The 21004-nt window shown below is 38.9% G+C and overlaps 1 protein-coding gene across 1 annotated transcript in view; it reads left to right on the top strand.

Annotated features, from left to right (window-relative positions):
* The window catches only part of SMYD3 (SET and MYND domain containing 3), a 686329-nt gene that overhangs the window by 147766 nt on the left and 517559 nt on the right, over positions 1-21004 (top strand). Inside the window, exon 2 of the mRNA XM_040636090.1 lies at positions 16848-16911. Within this exon, the coding sequence (XP_040492024.1) occupies positions 16848-16911 (64 nt within the window). The remainder of the gene's footprint in view (positions 1-16847; positions 16912-21004) is intronic.

Genomic DNA, 21004 nt, shown 5'->3' with positions numbered 1-21004 from the left:
TCTCTCTCTCTCTCTCTCTCTCTCTCTTTCTCTCTCATATAAATAAAGATTTTTTTTTCAAAAAAGGTCATTTATTCTGTGTGTGCACATATTTTCACTTATGAACTTCTTTTATAAAATCGAAAATCTGCTGTATAAATAAGCAGATGGGAAAAGCATGGTGTTGTACACCTTTTTTCCCCCCTAGCACACTCAATCTGTAAGTAGTATGTGTGATTACCAGGTTAGAATTTTGAGTTTGCCCTTAAACCAAGGATTTCCAACATAAAATTTTGAAAACTGTATTGTGTCTGTTGGGATAGGTATCTGAATGAAGGTAGAGACCATTTCACCCTTATCTGTGAGATACAAGGTGTATGAAGCACAAAGAGCCATCCTTAGACTATTCTAACAGTTGCCTCTTGACATTTAGGAGAGAACCATTTTGGAAAAATTTGCTGTGATTTTTTTTTTACAGGTCTCAAGCATTACTGGTCTTGGAGGTCTAGTTGAAAGTACTTTTTATATGTAAATGCATTTATTCATTTCTCAAACATTTATTCACTGTGTGAGATGTGCAAGGCCCTGTGGGAGATACTCATGGCTGGATACATCCTGCTTTTCAGGAAGCCTTTAGTGCATGTGTCTGACAGTCTGAGTTCACTGGTCTTCCTTCACGGTATGAGAAAATCTTGAAGTCTTCTGATTAACTTGATTGCAATTTGTGTTTGGTACTCTGCACAAAAGCATTGACACACTTTGACTCTCTCCTCCAAGTTTTGTCCCCTGGCAGTGCCTTTAAATCTCTTCAGTGCTGTCCTTTGCTGATTTTATCATATCATCTGTATCTGTTACACTGTGAAAACAATTTAAATGAATTATTTAGTATACCTTCGTTTGTATATGAGCATGTCCTGGGTTCACTGACTCTTCCAAGGCTTTCATCCTTAATGAAATTAAGAAATCTATTGATTCAGATTGCATTTAAACCTTTTGTTTTAATAGAGAGCCTTTCCTGGGACTCGCTAAACTAGTGTCTATTTTGTGAATATTCCTGTTTATGTCAGATGAGGTCTGCTCAGTTCTCTAGTAGCTGTGTAGGGGGAAGGTAAGAGAAATGTCTCAGGGAGTGTGAGGGGTGGTGCAGGCTTTACCTCCCTTTCTGGAACACACTGTGAGCCCTGAGGCATCAGAGATTGGAATCTGTCCATGGGGGATCTGGCCATTGTGAGGAAGTGCCATTGCTCTCTCTGTAATGGAAGCAAAGGGCTGTGTTTGTCTTAGAAGTAGAGTTTTTTGGCCCAACATTCTTTGTTCCTACCAGACATTAGAATAGAACTGAACTAATCGGAGAGATACAGCCGTCTCTTGATTGTCTTTTTTGGGGGGCAACAGCTTTATTGAGATATAAATCATACACCATACAGTTTATCTGTAAACAGTTCGGTGGTTTTAACTGTATATTCACAGAGTTGTGAAACTATTACCACAATTAATTCTTGTACATTTTCATCACCATGAGAAAAATTCTGAACCCATTAGAGGCACTTCTCATTTACTGCAGTTACCCTCGTTACCACCCCAGCCCTAGGCAACTGGTCTACTTTCTTTCAGTATGGATGTGTCTGTTCCGGGTATATCAATGGAGTTATAGAATATGTGATTTCTCTTGTGACTGGCTTCTTTCATTTAGCATAACGTTTTCAAGGTTCATCCATGTTGTAGCATGTATCAATCAATACTTCCTTTTTGATGGCTGAATAATAGTCCAGTGCTTGCATATGCCACATTTTATTTACCCATTTATCAGTTGGTAGACATTGGAGCCTTTTCACTTCTTTGGTATGAACATTCATGCGCACATTTTTGTGTGGACATATGTTTTCTTTTCTCTTAGCTGTATACCTAGGACCAGAATTGCTGAGTAACAGGGTAATTCTATGTTTAACCTTTTGAAGAACTGCCAGGTTGTTTTCTAAAGTGGCTCTTGATTATTTTTGTAGCCATTATCCTACCTGTATTTTAACTTTCCCTGCCTTGTTTTAGGCCTTGCCACCCCTTGCCTGGCTCTCAGAAGACGCTCATAATTGGACATTTGACACACTGCTTAAGACTGTAGACTATGGACTTTGAAGAGATCAGTGCCTAGAGTGTAACCCAGGAAAATTACTTAATTTAATTTTTACTTAATTATTCAGCTAATTCCTTCTGTATTTCCAGTTTCACTGATCACCTTTTATTACCTGGCTTCTGGTAGTGCTCTGTTTCTGCTCTTGAATTTTCCTGGAATTTTGTTACATATTTTGACTATAACTTTTATCATTTTGCATTAGGGATATTTTAGGAGCAGCATTTGGTGGAATGTGCTTGGCCTCTGAAATCAGATACAATGTAAAGTTATCCACCAGTACCTGTCTTAGCTCCATCTGGCTCTGTGTCTCCCCTAATCTAGTTTGAGTCCTCACCGTTGCTCAACACTGTCCCCCACCTTCTATATCACCTGGCACATTCATCTTCACACCTCCATATCCCGAAGGTCTCCAAGTGTTCCCTTTTCTCTCTTCTTTTAAAGTTTTTATTTATTTATTAGAGAGAGAGAGAGAGAGAGAGAGAGAGGATGAGCGGGGCGAGGTAGAGAGGGAGAGGGAGAAGCAGACTCCCCCCTGAGTGGGGAGCCTGATGCAGGGCCCGATCCCAGGACCCTGAGACCATGACCTGAGCCAAAGGCAGATGCTTAACTGACTGAGCCACCCAGGCACCCTTCCTTTCTCCTTCTTTCTCTAACTGAAACCTGACTGCCCTCTGAGGACAGTGCTTCCTATCCTCCCAAGTAGTGGCTGTTTTTTCCTACCCTGAAAGTACCTCAGGGTCTAGAGAAACAGAATGCTTCCCTTGCTGCTTTGAGATGATTTTTCTTGTCCCTCAAAATTGCTAGCTCCTTTGAAGCATTTGCCATCATACCTCCCCTTTATCTCACCTTCCAGTGATTTCTTTACATTGAGACTCACTCTTCATCATTATTCCTGCTGAACATCCCAACACGTGGCCTCTTCATCCGCACTTCTGATTGTCTTTACCCCAATTTAGCTGCCTCTTCCTATGGCCATACCCTAGGACCTGTGATGACCATAACTATTACTTCTGATACCTCAGTTTACGACTCTCCATCTACCGCTGTGTTACAGGTATCCAGCACAGTAGCTCACACCACATGATAGATGTTTAGTGCATTATTGCTGTTTCTGCTAGTCTGCTTCTGTTGTAGCGCCAGCCGTCCTCGAAGGCAGGACTATGCCTTTTGATCTGTATTTCTCCAGAACTATCACAGTCCATGGTATAATAGGTCTTTGGTGATTATGAGCGCAGTGAAATAAAGAACAGTGACAACAGGAAGGATGAGGCATCCAAAAGATCTCTGTATTAGAAAAAAGATAATTAAAACTTACCATTTAAAATATCACATAATTTTTAAAAACCATTTGATGACATTTCAAGAATTATTTTCTTTCTCATTTTCTCTGGGGGAAAAGAGATGTTATAGTTTATTGCCATCGGCATTCTTTTAGTTTAGTCAAGGTTGATCAGTTAAAAAATTTCTGTCTTCTAAAGATTATTGTAAATGAGCTATAAACAAGGAAATTACTTTTTAGTAAAATGGTTTAGTTTACCTGCAAAGAGTTAATTATCTTTGCTCTCTTGTGCTGAATACTTTTTGCTACCAGCCTAATGAGGGGACGGCGATCTTGATGCATTACGATTTCCTCAGCCTTTCCGGTGATCTGTGTAGAAAAATAAAAGCATTCAATGCAGCCTTATTATATCTGATTCTTTTTTTCTTTTGAGATAAGAGAACAAATGTATAGAAGTCTTTTAGTATTTGGGTACAGGTGTTTCATTTCTAGAACATTTAAAACTGATGTTGACCAGCAATTTTCCCAAAAACACTAGGGGTTTTTTCCCCCCCAAAACACGAGTTTCATGGTTAAATTGTGTTCATGTTTGGTTTCTTCTAAGCTAAGAAGTAATTACCATTTAATTATGTATGTGAGTATTTCAGTAAATAACTTGTACTGTTTCTGTACTTTGATCCAACAATTTAGAGTTAGTTATATGAGGAACTTGAAAACATCTATGAAAAAAAAGTTCATAAAAATTCTGAACTTCTAGAATAGGTAAACTTTTAAAAAATATTTCTACTCAGCACCGAAGTATTTCAAATGATATAGAGGAACTTCTTTGAGAGTTTACTATTAAAAAACCCTCTTAAAGGAATAATATTAATGTGATGATAAGAAGACTAATTTTTAATTAGCACTTTCTATGAACCAAACACAATGTTAAGAGTTTTACATGTTTTACTTAATTCTCATTACGCCACTTAATGTTGGTACTATAATTATTCTCACTTTAGTTTGGTGGTTTAGAGAGATTACATTGCTCAGTATCACACAGCTACTAGGTAATAAACTAGAATTCAATTCCAGGCTATATGGTTCCAGTGTTAGTGATTTACCGTATTATATTGTCTTATATTGCCTAGTTGAGAAATTAATACGGGCACAGTTTGTGAGAAATTAGCTTACAAAACATGCTTCTGACAAGAGATTAAACTCAATAAATTATTAAAAAATAAATTGAGTTTAATCTCTTAAAAAGATAACCTAGTAGAAAATGGGCAAATAATACAAACAGGTAATTCACAGAGGAGAAACCTTGAATGGTGAATGCACTTAGTCGGCTGCTCAAACTCTGACTGCTTATTAGGAGAGTGTCCAGCAGTGAGATGGGATGGCTGGGAGGTGCCGTCGTTTGAGCCTCTGATGACTCCTGGTTTCAGCTCAGGTCATGATCTCAGGATGGTGAGATCGAGCCCCACGTTCAATTCTGTGCTCAGTGTGGAGTCTGCTTCTCTTTTTCCCTCTGACTCTCCCCCCTTCTCTCTCTCTCAAATAAATAAGTAAATATTTATTTTAAAAAATCCCACAGTTAGATAAAATATTTCACACAATTCAGACTGGCGGAAAGTAAAATGACTGACAATTTGAAGGGTTGACAAAACATGGATTTAAGGGGACTCTTACACTGCTGTGGAAGTGTAAAATTCCTGCAGCCACTTTGGAGACCCATTGAGAGATGTGTCAAAAATGCAACGCCTTCCAGATGTGCATTTGTACAACTTGAGCCATTCCTCTTCTAGGAAAATGTTATTCTAAAGCAGTGGAAGTCAGAGGGATCTCCCCAAGGTCCTTTCAAGGGATCTAGAAGATGGAAGCTATTTTTATAATAATATTAAGTCATTATTTGCCTTTAAAAAAAGATTTTATTTATTAGAGAGAGAGAGTGAGCAAGAGAGAGCACAAGCTGGGGAAGGGGCAGAGGGAGGGGGAGAAGCAGACTCCCTGCTGAGCAGGGAGCCCGATGCTGGGCTTGATCCCAGGACCCTGAGATCATGACGTGAGCTGAAGGCAGATGCTTAATCGATTGAACCACCGATATGCCTGACATTATTTGCCTTTTTAAGTCTCGTTTCATCATTAGTGTATACAGTGGAATTTTCTAGAAGTGATATGACGTGATTATTCAACAGAAAGTTGAATAGTGAGAATCCAGCTGGCTTCTATTAAGTGAGGTGTTAAAGAGATTTTCAAAAATGCAAAGTAGTACCACTCTCCTTACTAACTTATTTTTGTTTCAGAAAATATTTTTTATAAAAATACTTTATTTATGCTGACATATAATGGGATTATTAAATGCATTAATAAATATTTCAAAGATTAGTTTTACTCTCTAATACAGTAAACACTTATATAAATATTTATAGATATAACCCAGATAAATAAAACATCTTTGTGGTCTTTTAATCTTTTTATTTATTTATAAGATTTTACTTATTTATTTGAGAGGGCAATGAGGGAGAGAGCACACGCAGGGGGAGCAGCAGGCAGAGGGAGAGGGAGAAGCAGACTCCTCGCTGAGCAGGGAGCTCGACGTGGGGCTCGATCCCAGGACCCTGAGATCATGACTCGAGCTGAAGGCAGACACTTAACCAGCTGAGCCACCCAGGTGTCCCCCTTCAGTCTTTTTAAATCCCGATTAAGATAAAACAGTTTTGAAAATCATTAAACAGTGCAAGTATTCATTGTAGAATTGTTTATTTTTTATTTTATTTTATTTTTTTTATTTTTTTTTTTTAAAGATTTTATTTATTTATGTGACAGAGAGACAGCCAGCGAGAGAGGGAACACAGCAGGGGAGTGGGAGAGGAAGAAGCAGTCTCCCAGCGGAGGAGCCTGATGTGGGGCTCGATCCCGGAACGCCGGGATCACGCCCTGAGTTGAAGGCAGACGCTTTAACAACTGCGCTACCCAGGCGCCCCCATTGTAGAATTGTTTATAATAGTAAAACATTGGAATCCAGATGTTCATCAGTATGGACATGCTGTTAATTCTATCAATATGGGATGATAAAACACATTGTGATACATCTTTATATATACACACAGACATTCATACATAATTATATAGGGATCAGACAGTATATATTTGTGAGACATCCCTTACCTCGTGTGTAAATAAAATGATTTTTTTGAGAATATATGTATATTTCTTTTTATAAATCCATAATAAAATTAAGTTCAGGCTTTATTAAGAATTAGATATTAGTTCATATTATTATAGCTCATTGACTTTATTTATTTAATTTAAGATTTATTTATTTGAGAGAGTGAGTGAGGGGAGGGCAGAGGGCGAAGGAGAGAGAAAATCCCAAGCAGGACTCCCTGCTGAGCTCGGAGCCCCACGGGAGAGTGGAGGTGGGGGTGCTCGATCCCATCTTGACCTTCGTGGAAATCAACAGTTGGTTGCTTAAACCACTGTGCCACCCAGGCTCCCCTCCAGGTAGCTTTTATTATTATTATTATTATCATGACTATTATCTTAGATTAGAATAACTTTAGGGACCAAGAAATATATTTATTACCTGTAGTTGCAGAACGGTAAATGAAGTAGCTAGGATTAAAGTGCATTGCTCGTAGGATTTTTTCTGCTCAGTGTAACTTCCCTGTTCCATACCTGGGAGTGTACTGAGCCTAAGTCCAAATTTCAGGGCAAATGAAATTTCCTTCTTATTCATTTCTAACTTCCATTTTGGTACATTGTCATAGTTTCTCCTCTTTTTTTTCTGTCTAGGCCTTCTAAATGTTCCAAATTCTGGTATTTATTTTCCCTTTCTATACCTACTCTAATCAAAATTTCTATTCCTACAATCTCACCTGTGTGTTTGCTGAAAAGCAATGTCATTATCTGGTAAATGTAATCTATGAGGTTGATGGTTGGGGCCATGGGAAAGCCTGGTATTGGCCGTACACCTGCTCCCTTTAGGAGGACCACAGAGGTTCGAAAACCCCCTGCGCTGACCCGTTAACTCTCGTTGAATCGTTGTCAGCTAATGATCACTCTATACGAGTCTTTATGAATTTATTGTTAATTATAATGCATTAGCAGGTGTAACATTTAATTATGTGTGTCTTAAGGACTCTTAAGGTTTTTTTGTTTTGTTTTGTTTTACATTGGGACTAGGTCAGCAAAGTCCACTTTAAAAAAAAAAAGATTTATTTATTTATTTATTTGAGAGAGAGTGTGCAAGCATGCCATCTGGGGGATGGGCAGAGGGAGGGAATCCTCAAGATGACTCGCCACTGAGTGAGGAGCCCATTGTGGGGCTGAATCTCCAGACCCTGAGATTCCAACCTGAGCCGAAATCAAGGATGTTTGACCGACTGAGCCACCCACGTGCCGTGTCCACTTTCTTTATAATTAAGTTTCATTCTGTTCTCCAAAAGAGACAGTGACTTACTTGAGATTTCGTTATGCTTATTTCCACGATTACTTGAGGAAATTTGTAGTTAAACGTTAAACAAAGTAATATACTTCATTATAAAATAGAAGGGCAAATTTTAAAGTAGGCAGAAGGAGAAGATGCTTCTGGGGCTCTGAAATGACGAGATTAGTATAATTAGATAGTGAATTTGGCTTTTTGTTTTCTAGCTGTTAAAGCTAAAAAAGAATCATGGTGTTGTTAAGCTTCATTTTTATCTTATTTATTTGAGAGAGGGAGAGAGCGGGTGCGTGAGTTGTGGGGGGCAAGAGACACTTGTGATACTTTATTTATTTCAAGATTTTTTATTTATTTATTTGAGAGAGAGTGAAAGCAAGAGAAATCACAGAGGGAGAGGGAGAAGCAGACTCACTGCTGAGCAGGACTCAATCCGGGACCCCGAGATCATAACCTGAGCCAAAGGCTGATGCTTCACCAACTGAGCCGCCCAGGCGCCCCTAAGTTTCGTTTTTTAATTAGAGAAAGATACAGAGAATTCCTCCTTCCTGACAAACTATTTTCTGGAACTGAAATCAAGTTGACCATCTTTTGCCAGTTTGAATACTTAGGTCATACACTATTGTTGAAAATGTTGATCAAATATTCTTACACATTTTTGAAATTCTACCCGTGGTATTTTGATTTTTATGTCTACGCTCTGTGTTTAAAGGATTTCTGATTTCACTCTTTGGGTGGAATGTTTAAAGGATTTCTGATTTCACTCTTTGGGTGGAATCAGATCTTTTTCTTATTTGTTTAAAGGATTTCTGATTTCACTCTTTGGGTGGAATCAGATCTTTTTCTTATTTCTCACAGTTATATTATTTTGGATTTCTGGAAGACTTGGGGGAAATTGAATACATCTCTTAGACTTACCAGAGTGGTGTTACTAGACTGAGCTCGAGAGGTTTCCTGTTTAGGAACACAGATGTCGTTGTTCGAACAGATCCCTCTTCAGCATTGCATTTTGGTCACAAATTTCTTCAGTTTACTCATGTGCTTTGCCTAGAAAACAGCTGTAAGTCACCAATTTTAAGCATGAAGAGGGCCCTGAGCACCCTTTGCCGAATTTTGTATTGAAATGTTATATAATGAGGAAAGTTTAAGTCTGTGCTCTTAACTTGTGGTAGACATTACCTTGCGTCAAGGAAACAGAATGATAGGAGTCGTAATTGACTTTTAATTTTAGTGATGTTGTAATGGTCCTCTCTGATTGTCATTTCCACAAATGAAACTTTCCTAAAACGTCTTTAGCTCCTTGAATCAGAGCACTCAAGTTAATCATTCCGATCAAATTAAAAATAATGGTAATAGAAACTTTGGTGAATGGAGATTGAGCAGTGAAATGCTTATGATGCGGGTCAAAACTCGGAATCAGAGCCGAGTAAAGAGTAGGGCTAGTGTCATGTCTGTGTGCATGCATGGCGATGACCACATTTGTCCCACCTGTGGGTTGTGCTGTTTTAGCAATCATGGGATAGGTATAGAAGAAACTCTTTTCAGAAAGGGCATAGAAATAGACAAGGTAATCTTGAGCACTCTGAAAATATTACTCTCAGCACCTCAGCCTTAACTCTGTGCTGGATGGTCTGCTTGCTTGGCACAGTGCGAACAGGCACTTTGGGTGGGTGATCTCTTGTAGTCCGGCCGGCAATTTTATGAGTGGTTTCTTACTCCCATTTTACAGAGAGGAAATTGAGGCCAAAGGAAGTTGCAAGATTACACTGCTGGTAGGGAGTGGGCTTGGTGTCTTAGTCCCTTGGGGCTACTCTAACAAAATGTCGGGTGGGGTAGCTTTTAAGCACTAGAAGTTTTTTCTCACAGTTGTGGAAGCTGGGAAGGCCAAGCTCAAGGTGCCCCATGGTCCAACTCTGGTGAAGGCTTTCTTCCTGCTTCATAGTGGGCGCCTTCTCTCTGTGTCCTCACCTGATAGAAGGGGTGAGCTCTTTGGGACTGCTTTTTAAGAATGCTAATTCCAGGGCACCTGGGTGGCTCAGTTGGGCAAGCGTCTGCCTGCGGCTCAGGTCATGATCTCAGGGTCCTGGGATCGAGCCCCTCTTCGAGCTTCCTGCTCAGTGGGGAGCCTGCTTCTCCCCCTCCCTCCGTTCCTACCCCCTGCATTGCTCTCTCTCAAATAAAATCTTAAAAAAAAAGAAAAATAAAAAATAAAAAAAAAAAAGAACACTAAATGAAGGCTCTACCCTGATAACCCAAGCACCTCCCAAAGGTCCTGCCTCCTTATCCTGTCACCTTTGAGGGTTACGATTTCCACTCCTGAATGTTGGTGACTACACAGTCAGACCCTAGCACTTGCAGTGCCGATTTTGAACTCTAAGCTGCTCTATCATTTTCATTTTTACGTAACGGGGACTTCCCTTTCCTTAACAACAGCTCTGCCATCTTCTCTTAGTCACTCTTGATAAGAACGTGACTTTTCCATCATCTCAACTCAGGTCCTATACTCTGTGCTGCTTCTCAAAACTTGGTTTCGTGTTGTGGCTTGTTCTGCAAGTGGTATGTGTTGACCTGTTCTTGTTTATCGGGAGCTTCTAGGGGCTGTGGCTGTCGTGCCTTCTCTGCATGTATCAACGCAGGACCTTGCAGGGTGCTGTCCACATGGGGGCCAACCACTGAACACTTGCTGAATTTAACAGTTGGTGTTTGTGTTCACCAGGTAGGACTGTCTCCCCAAGTACAACAATAGGTTTAGTTCAGGAGCCAGAGAAGAGTGGAAGGAGAAGTCAGATGGTCTGCCTCTCGTGGCTCATTTGGCTCAGATGCTTTGCCATGCTTTTTCTCTGAGCGCTAATGTGGGTTTAAATTGCTTGTTTTTTGCCCAGGAAGATATGGTGCCTCTGGATCATAGATCCATAGAAATATTAACCATTACATTTTCTTGTTTTGTACTTTGAATTTAGAAATCTGAAATAAAGTGATAGGGGTTGTAGAAAAATGAGTCCAAACCAATTCTGCCTTCCTGTATTATGAGTCTGTGTAATTTTGACCACATCTGCTATCTTGTATTAAAAACTATTTGCGGGGCTCCTGGGTGGCTCAGTCGGTTAAGCGTCTGCCTTCTGCTCAGGTCATGATTCCAGATCGAGCCCCCTGTTGGGCTCCCTGCTTGGCAGGGAGTCTGCTTCTCCCTCTGCCTCTGCCTCTCCCCCAGCTTGTGCTCTCTCACTCACTCACTCTCTCAACTAAATAAATAAAATCTTAAAAAAAACTATTTGATAGTTAGCTGGATGGTGGATGTGAACCTCTTTAATTTAAAAAGAAGCCGTTGGGCCCATACCAACATAATTACCATCTGGAAACAAAAATGGAAGATTTCTTTTCTGAATTATTAATATTTATGCCAAAGGGAACTCTGTATGTTTAGCATTTTGCAGTGTATTTCATTTGGTCAGAGTAAAAGTAATTGCACTACCCTTGGATAGAATTGCATGACTTTTTGGGGATAATCTCCTTTTCATAGTGGAGAATTTCATTTGCTTCAGAAATTTCCATGGGGAAACAGCCAAGTACTCGGGTACCTGACATTAACATTTTTAATGAGTTCAGGATTCTGAGATTTCAGTGATGTTTACACACATAAAAATTCTTTAAAGAAATATTACGTCTATGGTCTCTTTGTTTTAAAAATTATATTTAGACCTCATTCACATAGTTATTTTGGTTTTTGCCTTTAAGAAAAATGGAGCTCTTGATTCTTGAGACAGTCTGTATTCCCCATGCTCCACGGAGCATCCTGTGTCTTAATTGTGTGAAGAAATATTGTCACAGGAATTGTTATCAGAGAAACGTCCTTAAGCCTTGTCTGAAGGCAGGGGTATTACATCAGACATCCCATGGTCAACACTCTTTCTTTNNNAAGTATAAGTGATGTGGGCTCTATCTAATTGAGCTCTGTTCTTTCTCTTAGCTCATCTTTCTTCTCAAAGGTCACAGTGATCAGCCACAAACTAAATTTTGGTTCTTGAGAAAGCACAGAGGTGTGCAAAAGATTCCTGGGCACAGATCTTCAGCTCAGAAGAAGAGGCTGCAAAGACACACGGTGGGCTCTGGGTTCCTTCTGACTGTACAGGGCTGTGCTCTGTCCGGATGAGTTGCTTCGGAGGGCGCGAAGGTTGCCAAGCTTCCTTGTATTTCCTGAGCCGTTGCCGGAGCCAGACTGGCCAGCAGGTGTGTGTGGGTGGCCGTTGAAGGAGAGATTCTCCTGCAGGGCACACTGGGAGACTTCTAGGGGATCAAAACATATTGCCTGTGTACTAAGCATACTATATATGAATGTGTTGTAGATACAGTTTTCTCTACAGAAGGTTTAAAATGGATTCTGCAGGTGCCAGCGCTGGGAGGAATTTGAGTCACTAGAATTTGTTTGTTTTCTATATCCTTTCCAGGAAGTTTCTTTTCCTCTGCCTGGCACCTGCCCATATTAATTTCGGGCAGAGTTTTAAATCCTGGGATACTTAACTCCCTTAAATATTACCCCAATTGTGATTTGAAGGGCCAATTAATCTTTTCTTTGATTTTTTTTAGAGACAGTGGTTTCTCCTGTATTCATATATAACTTCTTAATTTGTATACTGGAAGAACAAGTAATTTTGCTCTGTTTTCATTTCCTTTCCATTTCTGTTACCTGTGCTGTTGGCGAAACTCATTATGTCCCAGCCTTTACTTGGAAGAGAGGACCTAACTGGTTTGCTCTATGAACCACACTGTATGTGTGGCACTGAGCAACCTGAGAATTTTCTGTGATTTGACACTTTTCTACAGCATATCACAGTTTACATGAGTAGGTGATTGGGGATTCTTTTTTGCTATTTTGGTGGGTAGAGCTAAAGATAACACTGATTTTGGTGTAAAATAGTTTAGTATCTTCTCCTATTTGGGTATAGAGTACTATTTCTCTCTTAAGTGGAGAGGGCAAAAGAGGTAAAAAAAAAACTAATCATTTCCTCTTACTGATACAATGCTAACCTATTTCCTTAGATTGCTTTTCTTTCTTTCTTTCTTTTTAAAGATTTTATTTATTTATTTGAGAGAGAGAGAGCGTGAGTGGAGGGGAGGGACAGATGCTTTCTGTTCAGAAAGTCCATTTGGCCTTTGAGCTAACCGTTTTGAAAGCAGCGTGTTTCTGCAGTCTGTGAAAATTCTATATTCGTTACTTCTTTGTGCCTCGGAAACTACTGTAATTTGCCTTAGATTGTGTACAACTTTGGTCATCTTCAAATCTAGTTTATAGTTGTTGGCTGTACAAGAGAGGCAGAAGCAAATCATTTTAGCATTGGAAGGAAACTCATTGCACTCATTCTCCTTTGCAGCGCTGGGATTTGCGTCACGGGATGCGAGGCTCTGAGTCTTGCCCCTGAGAGACAAGCAGTGACTCTACCGAAGCTCAGGGATTTTCTGATCAGACACACGCAGCTTTTCTCTTGGATTCTGTTGACCTTTTTTGTGAAACTTGAGAACTTAAATTTATTTCGTTGTTTGATACGTAAAAATAACTGAACATTTAAATAACTCATGATAAGGAGTTTCCTTCACACGTCGAAACGACGATTCAATTATTTAGGTACTTAGTCTAATATTGGTATTTACTTTGCCAAAATCCCGTGTTAAAATTCCTTAAAGCTCTGGGTTGGTAGCTATGGGAGGGAGAGGACACAGTTCGACTTGCTAACCTGTTCATCACTGACCTTCTGAGGTATCTTGTTCCTGCTCATTAATTTTTAAAATCGAGAAGAAACACTTTGTACAGCTGGGCTTTTAATTTGCAAGGAACAGAAATTGCCTCTGAATAATGTATACCCGAATAAGGGAGATGAGGGAAAGTCTGAGGAGCCAGGTCTGAGGAAGACAGCCTTCACGGGGACCCCAGTGACATCCTCAGGAACGTTCCTGCACCTAGCATCCTCTCCCGCATTTGGCTACCTGTTCTCAGGTTGGCTCCCCACACTGGGTATCTTTTGGCACTTTGGGGCTTCTTTTGTTTTCAGGTTTATTGGGAGCCCAGCTGCCTTCTTTGTTTTTCTCCCACAAATATATTGATTTAAGTCTCAGAGCTGGTAGTGGTGTCCTGTGCTCATTCATACTTCGAGTTTGTTGGGATGTTTCCCAGGGTAGGGGGTGATACTCAGGACTGCTGTCTCACCTGCACTGTCATTTTTTTGTGGGGTGAGTTAAGGAGATTCGAAAACTGTATCACTGCTGCCATTCTTTCAGAATTCTCTCCTGTTTGCTGTTCACTCTACTGACTCTTGAGTTCCATTCCATTTTGTTCCTCATGTTATTTATTTGTAACTTCCTCCTAAGTCATCTTGCAAGACATTTGTTGATATGATCCATCCTCTTATTTTAGGGATGCCTGGCTGGCTCAGTCAGTAGAGCATGTGACTCTTGATCTCAGGGCTGTGAGTTTGTTTCCTGATGTTGTGTGTGGAGCCTACCTAACAAAAAATATCTATATCTTTTCTCATTTTATGATCATTCTTCTTTGATCCTTGAATTCCGTAAGAGCATGCTTTTACATTTTCATGCACATGATATTTCCCTGGGCTTTTTTTTTTTGTTGTTGTTGTTATTTCTAATTTAATTCTTTTATGGTTGGAGAAAATTATCTATATGGTATTGACTCTTTGGGATTTTTGAGATTTGCTCTGTGGTCTACTTTCTGGGCACGTTTTGTAAATGGGCAGTGGGTACTTAAAAGGAATGTGTGAATATACTTCATGTGACAAGTGTAAGGGTCTTTGTATTGCATGAAATCAAGTAAGTTATTGAGCTCCTAATTCTTTATCTGCTTGGTCTGTGAATTTCTGAAAAATACTTTATCTTTTTATAGGTATAACTAATCTTACATGGTACTTACTATATTCCAGGCACTATTTTAAGGGTCTTACATGTATCAACTTACTGTGTTGGTCATTTTCTCCTCAGATCTGTTACTTGTACTTTGTATATTTTGAGACTGGGTACATTTGTCCCTAGGTACCTCCACCTGGGAATCGAAGTCTGTTACCATTGATTATTGAACTTATTCATCTCTAACAAGATCTTTAACTGTAAAGTCCTTTTTTTCTGAAATTGATGTAATTACACAGGCTTTTTGTCTAGTTATTATTTGCGTGGCATATCGTTTTCATTCTCCTTTGTGTGTCCTTTTATTTGAAGTGTGTCTCATAAACAGCCTATGGGTGTATTTTTCTTAAAAAGGTTTATTTACTTTGGAGAGAGAGAGAGAATGAATGGAAGGGGCAGATGGAGAGAGAGAATCTCAAGCAGATTCTGTGCTGAGTGCGGAGTCTGACCCCACACTCGATCTCACTCGGTCATTTAACCAACTTCGCCTCCTAGGTGTGGCGTGGTGGATTTTGTTTGTATCCAGTGTTTTCCAAGAGCGGCAACGTGGTGTGATGGTCAAAGCAAGAACGTGAAGGCCAGATTGCTTGGTTCGCGTTGTTGCCTGGGGTGTTGATAGGTGGCAGCTACAACTTTATACTTGGCGATGGGAGGCCCTTTGGCTTCCCTTTGCTTAGATTTTAACCTCTCCCCTTGGTTTATGTTCCGTATCTGACCGTTGCTGTCCCAGAGGTGAAGTACCTGGTATGTTTAGGTTCCGATTCTCTTTAAGATTCTGTTCTTTCCCTTTCAGTATCTCTGCCACCTGCCCTTTATGGTGTTTGCACTACTCTTTACTTTTTATCTCTTGAAATGAATTGAAGTATCCGTAAAGTCGTCGTAATAAGACTGTTTACTTATAGGACTGTTTGAACGTAAGAGTAAATCATAGATGTAAGAGTCTGTGACCAGTACCTGGCACATTAGAAGTGCTTGGAAGGATTTGTTATTGTTTTGTCGTTGATGTATTACGGTTTGACTTCTAATGCTCTCGGGTACCCTTTATTTATCCACAGTCCTTCCTACCTTTTGTTTGTCACTGTTAATTTTATCATCACATTTATTCTTTTCATTTTATGATTCAACTTTTTCTTCATTTTTGCTTTTTTGTTACACAGGTGATTTAAGGGGATGTAACTTTTGAGTATCTCAGTTCAGCATGTCTAAAGTCATAACTGGATTTAATGGAATTTTAAAATCATTTTCCAGAAGGAATATAGTCATAATTAAACTGTGTGATAAGTTAAGACTTATACAATTTTTATATCTGAAGAGTATAGAATACTTCAGCTAGTTGATGGGACTGGATTCTGTATTTCATATGAAGAGTTTAAAATCTCTGTGGAGCAAAATTTTTGGTCTCAATGGGAATCTCTGATTTTAATTAATTAATTTTTTTTTTTAGAATGAACATTAGTGGTTGTGCTAGTGCAGAACAGTGTGAATGTACTTAATGCCATTTGCTAAAAAACAAAATTCAGCGGAGCAAAGTTTAAAGATCTCATTAGCTTCGTTCAGTGGTTCAGGATTTGGGCAATGCCCTGTGTAGCAGATAGAAAGTAGCCCTGAGATGCTGTACAAAACGAAAGACTTCTATAGGCAGAAGAGAGCAGGAACGAGAAAATTATACTAGGTGAAAAAGTCGTTCACTTTCCTGAGGGGAGAGCAGGCATCTACTAAGCAGATTACCTAACTAGTAATCCCTGATTGACTGGTTTAAGATTTCATCTTTGGGAGAGCCAAAACTGTAGTTAAGTCTCAAACATGATATGGGGCTTAGAAAAAGCGACTCCATTTTGGGCCTTGAATAATCTTTTTAACACACTGAAGTATATACTTAAAAATGTTTAAAGTGGTAAATATTATATGTATTTTACCACAGTTAAGAAAAAGAGACCGTTAGCTGTTACGTCTACATCTCACATTGAAGATGAAAGATAGTCATCAGTGTGAAAATCTAAGTCTTACAGGAGCATACAGGTGGGCTGAGCAGGACATATTGCCATCAGTATGGTGATTTATGTTTCTTTCTTCAAATATATATGGTTCTCACTCATTTCCTAATGTGATTTTTTTTTTTTTTTAAACAGGAAGGAAAAGCTGATGCGATGTTCTCAATGTCGAGTTGCAAAATACTGTAGTGCTAAGTGTCAGGTAAGAATGTTCAGCTACAGGGGCACCTGGGTGGCTCAGTTGGCTCAGTTCATGATCTCAGGGTCTTGAGATCGAGCCTCGCATTGAGCTCCCAGCTCAGTGTGGAGCTTGCTTGTCCCTCTCTCTCTGCTTCTCCCTTCATGTGCTCTCTCTCTTTCTCTCTCTGAAGTAAATAAATAAATACAAAGAATGTTCAGCTCTGTATAAGGGAAACCTTCAAGTTCTCTGCTCTTAATTTGTGCTCTATTATGCCCATTGGTCTATTGCTGTTTCTTTACAATCTTTGATTTATTTTAACTTATTTTCCTTTAATTTAAAAATTAATGTGTATGGTAATATATCATTTATATGATATCTGTATTTATAAACTAAGTACGTAATATCCATATATCATGAAAAAAAAATGTTCACGCCTATCTTCTAGTCCTCCTGACCTGAGTCCCATTGTCCAGAGATACCTAGTTTCTTATGTCTTTGCAGCATTTTCTCCTCCTAACACATTTGCATATTTATACTCTTTGTTTAGAAAAACAGAGATGGGTTATTCTTATATACCTAAATTCTCCTTTTCGTTTTATAAACTGTCTAGAGGACCCTTTGGTGTCATCCCACTGATTCAATTACACGAATGCACCACAGTTGTCACTTCGTTGATGAATGCTTAATTTTTTTCAATATTTGGTATTGCCAGTAATGGACCAAGCATCTTTTTGTGTACATTTCTGTACACCTTCACAGGTTAATTGTAGGGTAAATTCTTCCCAGCCGTACCGATGAGTAAAAGGATACACGATTTTGAATTTTTAAAGATAGTGCCGAATTGCCTTCTAAGAGTTTAATTTAGGACAACTGGCAGAGAGTCTGTGAGAGTACCGTTGTTAGTGTCTTTGAAGTTCTTTAAAGAGTGTATAATTAACATTCAACATAACCTTTTCTTCTAAACTTATGATTAATCATTTCATAAGAAATGTAATTATGCTGTAATGAATTGCATCATAATAAAATGTGTAATTGGAGGTTTTGTGTCTGTGTCACTTGCTCTCAACCTTCCACCCGTTCTTTTTGTTTCTTATTTTGGGGTGTGTGTGTGTGTGTGTGTGTGCGCGCGCGCGCGTGAGCATGTGAGAACACCTGGTGTTCCTCTTTTCTTTTTTTTTTTTTTTTACATCTAGGCTGTGCTTCTCTGAGGGAGTTTTGCTCTCTTGCTTTCTCCTATGAACCTAATTTCTCCAGACTGCAAATAGAGAGATCTTAACAGAGAAGGAACCTAAACATACAAATTAATCAGAGGACCCAAGTTCTAATGACAGTTGTGCCATTAGCTCGTTAACTTATCCCCAAGAAGGCATGGAAACTTTCTGGGCCTCAGTTTCCTAATCTGAACTGCTGATAAGAGCTAATATTTATGAGATATCTACTGTGTCAGGTCCTGTTTTATTCTGTTTACTCTTCCATGAAGCTTGGGAGATCACTACCATTGTGCTCATTTTACCAGTCAGGGGACTGAGCTAAGTAAGCTGCCAAACATGCTGTACTGAGTAGGCCCTGGAATTTGGATCCAGAGTTCTAATTTAATTTCTCTTCTAAGCCCAAATTTTATTTTTGTTCTAACATTCTGATTAGTTGTAGCTTTCTGCTTCCTATTGTATTCACATTTTTTTCCTGGCTTTTGTTTTGTTTTTAATAAGGGTGCAACCCTATCCCCAAGGAACACAAAACAAAAAATACTAAAATAGAAGGTTTGAAGTAACACTTTCCTAATGAAAATAGGGAATGTGAAAAATAATTGGATTATTTTTGTCTCATTTTGTAAAGCAAAAATTCTGTCACAGAACGATACCAGATTTATATAAGATCATTAGTAATTATAAGAAGAAAAAGCATATTATGAAAACAAAGCCACGCTTTTTCCTACGAGATAAATTCTGCATAGACTATTTTATGGTGATGTTATCTATCTTATCCATGTGAAACTGAGATTCATTTCAAGGAACTTCAAATTAAGAAGACTATATATAGAACCAATGAATTATATATATCTTCTGGATGAACTTCTTTTCCAGTTTTAATGACCCAAACATTCACTTTTATTTTCCCCTGTCTTTAGGAATGTTTTTTCTCTAATGCTACTTCCTCCTTTTGTAGTACACTCAAGGAAAAAACCCCATTATCTGATTAGAACGTGTGGAGGGAGTTTGGTGGGTGGGTATGTCATTTTGATTCATTGTAGTGCATGTCCTTTGACCACATACATTAGCTGTTTACTGTAGCGTCAATAATAACGTCATCGTCAGATATACTGTAGAAAGTAATGGGAAAATAGCCGGTAAGATGGAAGATAATCATATATAAGCCAACTAGTGCATATGCTTGTATGTGTGAGGGGAATGGGGTCTGTGTAGAGGCAGGATGGGAGTCAAAGATTGGTCAGAATATATGCATTTAAACTGCTCTGTTTAGCTAACCCTTCAGGTACAGAATTAAACATGGTAATTATTGTGGATTCCTACAAAGCAGCACAAAATTAAACTGACACACTGAACTATGAACAGTAATGAACAGGAGGCAAAACACCCTCGGAATGGAAATTGATATAGAGGATGTGGATTTGTAGCATAAAATCTATAATATGTTTGCCCTGGAGGGATATAACTTTGGTTCATTAGCTTAGCATTTGCTGTGTGGGGCCATGGCATCAACGAGTTGTGTGAGAGAGGCTGTTGAGGTATTAGGTATAATGTACCTCACGCCCATATGGCTGGTTTCAGTGTTACTGTTTTCACATTTCATTTTTTTTAATTTTTATTATTTTTTTTTATTATATTATGTTAGTCACCATACAGTACATCCCTGGTTTCTGAAGTAAAGTTCGATGATTCATTAGTTGCGTATAACACCCAGTGCACCATGCAATACGTGCCCTCCTCACTACCCATCACCATCACATTTCATTTTTAAACAGAAAAGTAAAGTAAGAAGAGTGAATGTTTCCTCCAGTTTCCTTCCCCATTCCTACTTCTGTTTTCCAGAGGTAGTCTCTGTGTGTTTGTTTTGTGAGTGGAGGATACACACCAATCTGTCCGTCTACCCTTCATACCTAGTGTTCACATATATGTATATATTGACTGCTATGTTCAGTACTGTTTCTCATACTGGAAAATATTTTGTCATCAGTGGCTTTGTATTCTGTGGACACCTTACTATGATGTGTCATAAAATGCGATAGGGGGCTTACATATGGGAACCAGTCTGATTTCTGTATAACCAAACATCGTAGGTGATTTTGAGATGAAAGAGGAGGTGTGGGTTCAGTTTTCTTTTAAAAAAGCATGTTCAGGGGGACCTGGGTGCGTCAGTCCGTTGAGCGTTTGCCTTTGGCTCAGATCATGATCCCAGGGCCCTGGGATCAAGTCCCGCATCAGGCTCCCTGCTCAGCAGGGAGTCTGCTTCTTCCTCTGCCCCTGCTCCCGCTCATGCTTGTGTGTGTGTGTGCACTTTCTGTCTCTGAAATAAATAGATAAAGTCTTAAAAAAAAAGCATGCTCAAAATTTGCAGTATTGCTAACAAGTAAGCCAATTTCAAACAAATTCACCAATTATTATTTTACCTCTTCTGGATTTAACTTGATTCATAATATCTACATTTGTAATTGAATTAATTGCTGATCAAAATAAGCAGCCGGGTACTGTACCAAATCGCAATTTATATTCTTTTAAAAAGTTACTGTTTTAGCAGGGAAAGGCTCTATTTTATGTTAATAATTATAGACCTCTTTAAAAATGTGAATCTTATTTGTGGGTTTACATTTTGTGCTTAGTTACAGAATGATCTGATTCGTTTGTGATGAATCTCATATTAGTTGGCCCTAACAGGGTGATTTAATAAGTTGGGGTCTGGACTATCACACCCAATAATGGTAATAATGCAGAAAGCCAAGCCCTTTGTTTGTTTCATAAATAGCTCTGTGCCAGGCTTCAGACTGATAAGGACATGAATGGAGTGTTCTGTAGGGAAGTTGGCTTCATATCTAATTGTAAATGAGAAGGGAATACCGTGTAAAGGTTGAAATTCTTTGATCATATATCAGTTTTTT

The sequence above is a fragment of the Ursus maritimus genome, unplaced genomic scaffold (genome assembly GCF_017311325.1).
Source record: "Ursus maritimus isolate PB19 unplaced genomic scaffold, ASM1731132v1 scaffold_2, whole genome shotgun sequence".
NCBI lineage: Eukaryota > Metazoa > Chordata > Mammalia > Carnivora > Ursidae > Ursus > Ursus maritimus.
The sequence above is the reverse complement of the archived record's forward strand: the minus strand, read 5'-3'. Positions and strand labels throughout refer to the sequence as shown.